The 8,420-nt window shown below is 46.2% G+C and overlaps 1 protein-coding gene across 3 annotated transcripts in view; it reads left to right on the forward strand.

Annotated features, from left to right (window-relative positions):
- The window catches only part of TCAIM (T cell activation inhibitor, mitochondrial), a 55,585-nt gene extending 48,242 nt beyond the window's left edge, over positions 1-7,343 (forward strand). For all 3 annotated transcript variants that reach the window (XM_006134291.4, XM_006134292.4, XM_006134290.4), the window contains exon 11: positions 5,909-7,343. In XM_006134291.4, coding sequence (XP_006134353.2) covers positions 5,909-6,134 — 226 coding nt within the window. In that variant the 3' untranslated portion in view covers positions 6,135-7,343. The remainder of the gene's footprint in view (positions 1-5,908) is intronic.
- Positions 7,344-8,420: the final 1,077 nt, after the last annotated feature.

Genomic DNA, 8,420 nt, shown 5'->3' on the forward strand with positions numbered 1-8,420 from the left:
GGGCCGGCAGATCGCCCCCCACCGTGCCGAGTCGGCACCGACAGATCATGCTGCTATCGCAGCTGCACCGAGTGACCATCTGCCTGCGGTGCCGGGCAGGATGCTAATGCCTGCCGACAATCCTGGCGAAATTATTCCTCCCCCTACCAGCTGTTCCTTATCAGTGCAAGGGGGAGAGGCTTCCCCTGCCTCAGCAGTCCCGACAAAGGCTGCTAGAAAGTCAGCACGAAGGCATTCAATTTCACCTTCACCTCAGCCTTCAGTTTCTCCTTCTCAGTCAATGAGGGCTAGTCATCCTCCGTTGTCCCATAGCCCAACAATGCCTTCTCCTCGCTGTAGGTCAAGATCTTGTTACTCTGACCATCGGGAACGATATCATTGCTACCGTCGGGAATCATCATACAGATCCCGCTCACCTAGCTACTCCCCGCCTAGATCTTATCATAGGCGGTATGACAGCAGATATTCCTCGCGAAGGTCTTCCCCTGACCATTTTGAATATAGAAGTCACCGGTCAGTTTCGGGATATGGGAGACCTCATTCTCGCTCTCATCACTGCTGCTGCCATACTCCTCATGAGGCACGTCAATCATCTCCAATTCAACACTGGAAGAGGGCATCGCCTAAGCACCAGAATCCTTCGCCTTCAGTTCAGCTATCTGAGCCCGAGGAAGGCCAGATATCGGATACGGACGATCAATTACGATCTGTAACTCAAAAAGATATTTCGACATCTTCCCCAGACGATGCAGTGTTTGAAGGGGATCCATCTCCCCCGGACGACACTAAAGACTTTCAAGACCTTTTTAGGAGAGTAGCCCAGTCTCAAGAGGTTCAGATAGCAGACACTCCAACGAAGCAGTTTAAGCTCTGGAGAAATTTACACCCCAAACAACAATCTAAGGTGGCTCTTCCTATGGACGAGGCGATCCTCCAATCAGCAGCAGAGATTTGGAATACCCCGGCTTCGACTCCACCAACTTCGAAACCGGCGGAAAAGCGTTATTTTATAGCATCCAAAGACTCGGAATTCCTGTTTACTCACCCGCAACCAAACTCCTTGGTCGTCGACGCAGCTCTCCAAAGGGCTAAGAACCCACAATTGAAGAATGCGGGGGCTGATAAAGAGGCAAAGAAACTTGACATATTTGGCCGAAAGGTTTATACATCGGCCACCTTGCTTCTTCGCATAGCGAATTATACAGCTCTGTTGGCGAATCATAGCTTCGACAGTATAGCGAAACTTACAGACCTGTCCCAAAGATCATCGGAGGCGGACAGAGAGTTGTTACGATCGATCCTCAAGGAGGGCTATGCATGTTCCAAGGCCAATCTTCAGATAGCCATGGATATAGCAGATACAGCAGCTCGAGGAGTGGCAACAGCGGTGTCCATGAGGCGCTCTTCTTGGCTCGCCACGGCGGCAGTGCCCAAGGAGTTGCACTCCAAGGTAGAAGACCTCCCGTTTGACAAGGTGAGGTTGTTTGCAGAAAAGACAGATGAGGTGCTTCACACGGGAAAAGATTCAAGAACGACACTTCGGACGCTGGGGATGTACGCACCGCCATTCCGCCGCCGTCGTTATTTTCCATACCAAAGACGGTACGATTATCAGTCTCGGAGGCAAACAAATCGTCCGTTCGACCAGTCGCGACCTAGACAGCGCCCTCAACGAAGGCGTCCACCACCACCCAGGGTGACGGGCACGCCCGCCTCAAAACAGCAAGTTTGACTCCCTTGTCGGGGGCAAGCGCATCATACCAATCGTCATTACACAGACAAAACCCATTTTTCACCACCGCTTACGACCTTACTATCACCAATGGGTCGCAATAACATCGGACAAGTGGGTTCTGGAAGTCATAAGCAGCGGCTTCACCATTCCTTTCACTTCCATCCCTCCCACCACCCCACCCTCCCCGTCCCTTTTCAGGGACCCATCTCACGAGGATCTCCTGCGACAGGAAGTCCATCACCTCCTGGACATCGGAGCGATAGAGAGGGTCCCCGATCAGTTCAGGGGAAGAGGGTTCTATTCCAGATACTTTCTAACGGAAAAGAAAACGGGGGGCTGGAGACCCATTCTCGATCTAAGACGTCTGAATCGTTATCTTCGCAGACAGCGCTTCAAAATGGTGACACTGACTTCCATAATCCCATCCCTCGATGTCAACGATTGGTTCGCTGCCCTCGATTTACAAGATGCGTATTTTCACATCACAATACATCCCGCGCACAGGCGTTTTCTGCGATTTGTGATAGGTCTCGATCATTTTCAGTATCGGGTTCTACCATTCGGTCTGGCTTCAGCACCCAGAGCCTTCTCAAAAACCCTGGCCGTCGTGGCAGCTCATCTGCGTCGGTTACAGGTGATAATATATCCATACCTGGACGACTGTTTAATAAAAGGTGCCACGCAGCGAGAGGCATCGCAGATGGTGGCGACGGTAGAACAAACGTTCGAGTCACTCGGCCTCCTCCTCAACAGGAAAAAATCAACACTTATTCCGACGCAATTCATAAAGTTTATAGGGATAAACCTCGATTCACGCACGGCAAGAGCTTACTTACCTCACGAAAGGTTTCAGGCGATCAAGGATCTCGTGACCATACTAAACAGCAACACCATGGTATCGGTACACAGTTGCCTGCGTCTCCTGGGCCACATGGCAGCGGCCACTGCTGTAGTTCCTCATGCGCGCCTCCACCTGAGGGGTCTCCAACATTGGTTGTCCACAGTTTATGTCCCTGTGAGGCACGACATCCAAAAGGTAGTATGCCTACCTCCGCATGTCCAAAGATCCCTGCAGTGGTGGACGAAAAAGCAAAACCTTCTGCCAGGGGTTCCATTCCATCGACAACAACCATCGGTACAGATAACATCGGATGCCTCACTCATCGGCTGGGGGGCCCACATGGGCAGCGAACGAATTCAGGGCAAATGGTCTCCCAGCGAAAGGCGTCTGCACATAAATCTGTTGGAGCTTCGGGCAATCTTCTACGCATGCAAACATTTTCTTCCCCACATCAGAGGTCTGACAGTGAGGATACTGACGGACAATATAGCTGCAATGTATTATGTCAACAGACAAGGAGGAGCACGGTCACGATCCCTATGCGCCGAAGCAGTGCGATGTTGGAACTGGTGCATACAGAACAACGTAACCATAGCAGCGTCGTACTTACCTGGCACCGCCAATGTAATTGCAGACTCTCTCAGCAGGCAATTCCCCACGGATCACGAGTGGGAGATAAGGACAGATGTACTTTCTGTGGTATTTCAGAAATGGGGGATTCCACAGGTAGACCTATTCGCAACATACAACAACAAGAAATGTCGCCTGTATTGCTCGAGAGCAGGGCTCGGCAAGGGCTCTCTCGGCGATGCGCTTCTGGTCACATGGAAGAAGACACTTCTGTATGCTTTTCCCCCCACAGTGCTTATCTCCAGGACACTGGAGAAAATCAGCTTAGAAGCGGCGACTGTCATTCTGCTAGCGCCAGCGTGGCCCAGGCAAGCCTGGTATCCATTCTTACACAGAATGTCAGTTCAACCACCTTACCCTCTTCCTCTTCACCAAGACCTCCTTACTCAGGAACGGGGCACGCTGTTACACCCCAGACTGCAGGCGTTGCATTTGACGGCGTGGCTCCTCAGTGGTTAAAAGGGGATGAAAATCTCTGTTCTGAGCAGGTCAAGACAATACTTCTACACAGTAGGAAAGACTCTACGAGGAACACGTACCTTGCAAAATGGCGGAGATTCGCTAACTGGTGCATTCAAAACAACATACACCCTCTCTCATCTCCTCTACAACACGTTTTGGACTACATCCTTCACTTACGGACTTCAGGACTGGCACTATCGTCCCTAAGAGTGCACTTGGCAGCCATCAGTGCTTTTCACCAGCCAATAGAAGGTTCCTCGCTCTTCTCCCATGCAATTACAAAGAGGTTCCTCAAAGGGCTCCTAAATTTGCATCCACCACGAAGGGCGCCTTCCCCTTCTTGGAATCTGGATTTAGTATTGGACACCATTATGTACCCACCTTTTGAGCCCTTGACATCAGTTTCTCTGCATATGCTAACAATGAAAACAGTCTTCCTCCTTGCAATTACATCGGCAAGAAGGGTAGGTGAACTGGGGGCGTTGATGGCAAGCCCTCCTTTTACAGTTTTTTCCAAAGATACAGTGACGCTGCGATTACACCCAGATTTTATTCCCAAAGTCTGTTCTTCCTTCCATATTAACGAGCCTGTGGTCCTCCCGACTTTTTATCCCAAGCCTCATTCTTCAACTAGGGACGCTCTGTTTCACACGCTCGATGTCCGACGTGCGCTCTCTTTCTATATAGATAGAACACGTCAATGGAGACGCACTGACAGGCTGTTGGTATCTTTGGCACCTAGATCAAAGGGCAAAGCGCTTTCCGCTCAACGCATTGCAAATCTCATCACTCTCTGTATTACGAAATGCCACTTGCTTAGGAATAAGCCTCTACCTGTTTTACCTCGGGCTCATTCTACGCGAGCGGTAGCGACTACCACTGCCTTTGCAAAGGGCATTCCCCTTGCGGATATCTGCCGGGCAGCTACCTGGGCCTCTAGCGCAACTTTCGCACGGCATTATGCCGTAACTAAGAGGTGGGCTTCAGATACAGCGGTAGCCTCTGCAGTCCTGTCCACAGTAGAAAATAACTGACCCGGAGCGCATTCTGGGTTACTGCTTTATAGTCACCTGGAGTGGAGCACCCACGGGGACCACTCGAAGAAGAAGAAGAAGTTACTCACCCTGTGTAGTAACGATGGTTCTTCGAGATGTGTCCCCGTGGGTGCTCCACGCCCCACCCTCCTCCCCGCTCCGGGTCTTTCTGCTTTATCTTTCAGAGACCGAGCGGTGAGAGGAACTGACAAGGGGGAGCCGGTCCGTTGCAAAGGCGCGAACGCCGCGCGCTGCGTCCGCGCGTGCGCGGTCCGGCTCGGCTACGGCTATAGAAGTTTTCCGACCAGCGGCGCCGGGACGGGACCCGACACCTGGAGTGGAGCACCCACGGGGACACATCTCGAAGAACCATCGTTACTACACAGGGTGAGTAACTTCTTCTTCCATATGAGATAATATACACAGTGTTTTAACAGTACACGATTTAGAATAGCTCAGTGTGTCTGTCTTTAATCTGTACCAACTCTGTCAGGTTTGCATTACTTGACAGCTTTTTGAAACTACAATTCTCAAATATACATATATACTAGCTTTTTCTTTTAAAGAAGCTGAATTTGTCAATTGGTCTGTTCTTACTCCCTTTTGTTTAAGAAGAACTGAAAAATAATTTTATTTGCTAAGTCCTTAGTTAAGGATTCTGTATTTCTTTTTCAACAGTTTAACTGTATTACTGATACCTAAAATAGAGCAGGTAGCTATATTACTCTTGACGTTAACCAGTGTTTTAGGTCAATTGCAGAATACTGAATATTGACTTTGATAGGTGGGTACAAGTTGAAATTATTTTTACACTTTCAAGCTTAGTTTCTTAATGATTGAGCTGACTGTTCATTTTTGAGCTATTAAAAACCTTTTTTATCTCTAAGATGCCTTGAAAATGAAGTCTCGTGACCTTTTAATTAATTTTTTAACGACAAAATCACTTCAGATAAGTGAGTAATGTTTTTAAAATTTGGCCCCCTTGACCTCCAACTATGTAACTTGGCATAATCGTTTGCATATTTGCACACAAAAACATTAGTTTTTAAATGTGGACACTGTCACATTATACCTGCACTTGAAAAATGTAAACTGTATATAAATATTTGTCTTTCAAATAAATAAATAAAGACAAAGCACTATTTTATCATTGTATTTGGTTCCCCATATTTAGCACTAACTTTCTAACTTTTTAAAATATACTAGGTTGACAGTGATGGAAAAAGAGCTTATCAGTGCTTCCACTGAAAAATTTTCTCTGAAACACCTGTATAAGGAACCAAGTATTTCCCATGCACAGATGATAGACTGTTGTAAGCGACTGCTGGAAGAATCGCTCCCATACCTGCAAGGCATGCACCTCTGCATTTCACACTTTTATTCAGTGTTGCAAGATGGAGACCTCTGTATCCCTTGGAACTGGAAAAGCTGAGGGTCTGTCTAATAGAGGAACTGTCTATTTTCTCTAGGAGGCTATAAACATGAATTATTTTCTCGTAGAGTAAATTATTTAAATGTGTATTTTGATATCAGTATTCTAACTAATCCAAGAATTTTGTTTTTAATTGCTGCTTAGAAAGTAAACCTCCAGTTTTAAACAGTCGGCTGAATAATGTACACTATTGCCTGTTCATGCCTAAAAAACAGTATGGTTTACATACTCTCAAGAAGTCCCATCATAGGCAAGGGGTAATGAAAGGGTATTTTTGATAGTTAAACACAACTTTTGAATTGGATTTGAAGGTTACAAAAAGCATTTTGGTTTGTTTGTAATATACATGAAGATTCCAGGATGGATTTTATTAAGCACATAGTACATACTGCCGGGCTTGAGAGGTACAATGTCCATCTAAAGTAGGTGATTAATTGGATTAAAAAAGTAAGAAATATCTTGTCAAAGTAGATTTTCAGGGCAGAAAAAGCTGTAGAAGTAATTCTAGAGTCCTTTAAATATCACTAATTATCTGGTGCCAATAATGTAGTTACATATTGCTACATATCTTACTGTATAAGAAACAGAAGAAGGAAAAATCCTTCAATGTTTTTATTGTGCTTTGAACATTTTTTGAAGAGTTTATTTTAAATATTATCCAATATCTGTCCATTAGAGTAGCTGGTCAACACTTTTAAAAATATTTGACATCCTATTTGCAAATAGATCTACATTATTGTTACCATCATTTCTTACTGGAGATAAACAACTGATGTATCTTAAGTACACTGTATCTATGGACATGAATGTGAAACTCTTACTCATACTGGTGAGCACTGTTTTGCATAACTAGTCCTGATGAAATCTAGGGGTGCTAGAAGTCAGTGTCTGTGGGACTATTCATAAAAATAAATGCTCACTAAAGTAAGTATGAGGGTCACAACCCTGAGAATCAGACATACTGAACTTCATATCTGAAAACTCTACTAATTAGTAAGATAAGGATTGAGAGCTTATTTTCCAAGTAAATGTTAGGCATCTTAAAAAGCTGCTGTTTCACTGTATTTCACACTAGGGGACATGCTGTGTTTGAGTCCTGCATCTTGTGAAATCATCTGAAAGGAACTAGCCAGTTAACATTTTTTGAACATAGATTCATATTTCAAAACTAGCAAAAATACTGTAAAATAAATATGCATAAACTATGTATATTATTTCTCATTTGTGTTATTAAGATTGCCCATCACCTCCCATTATAAGATCATGTTTTCCCTTGCTTATAACTTGGCTATACTTTATCAATTTGGGCTGAAATTTTCCGTGCTTGGTGTCTGGCTCATGCTAAATTTTTTGAAAAACTTCAGCAGAAATGGTTCACCATTTCTGAGAATGAGGCAAAGGAAAAAAATATTGTTTGCCCATGTTAAGTTCTTGATTCTTCTTGAACTGTTCTAGCATACCTGTGCTTTGGTGCAAGAGGGTTGATTTTGTGTCATGGATGTGACTTTTGTCTTGCCCATGAAAATCCACTTGAATTTGGCCAAGTTTTAAGTCTTTGAAGAATTATGCACAGTAGAGCCTTACTAGAGATTTCCATCCTCACTGAATATGCTCCAACAAGACTGTGCATGCAGCAGTCCCACAGAACACCTGCGCATGCTATAGCAGGGGTGGGGCAATAATTTTTGGTGGGGGGCCACTCCAAGATTTTGGTATGTGGTCAAGGGCTGCACTTTTCTGTACAGAGGTTTCAGGGGGAGGTTGGATGCAGAAGGGTGCACAGGGTGAGGGACTGGAGTGCAGGAGATGGTATGGGGTCTGAGAGAGTTTTTGGGTGGAGGAGGGGGTTGTGACCTGGGTCAGGGGATTGGGGTGTAGGATTAGGGAGTGAGTATGGGTGCAGGAGTGGATTCTGGCCTGGGGGAGGGGTGTAGGAGGAGGTACAGGATTCAGGAGGGAGCTGTCACCTGGGACAGAGGGTGCGGAGGGTTTGGATGATAGTCTGGGGGACGGAGTTGGAGTGCAAGAGACTGGCGTTGGCTAGGAAGAATTTACCTAACTGTCTCCTGGCCAGCAGGCTGCAGGTCCCCCAAGGCAGGCCGGGCTCCATGCCTGCAGCAGCCCCAGCTCACTTGAAAATACAGGCTGCTCCCTCCACATAGCTCTCAACTCTACTACCCCAGTCTCTCAGGCCAATTTCTCAGCTCTGATTGGCTGGCTGTTTCCAGCCAATAGGAGCTGAGAGGCTGAGGTCAGTTCCTACTGGCCAGTTGTTTCTGGCCACTA

Source organism: Pelodiscus sinensis, chromosome 2 (assembly GCF_049634645.1).
Source record: "Pelodiscus sinensis isolate JC-2024 chromosome 2, ASM4963464v1, whole genome shotgun sequence".
NCBI classification, from domain to species: domain Eukaryota; kingdom Metazoa; phylum Chordata; order Testudines; family Trionychidae; genus Pelodiscus; species Pelodiscus sinensis.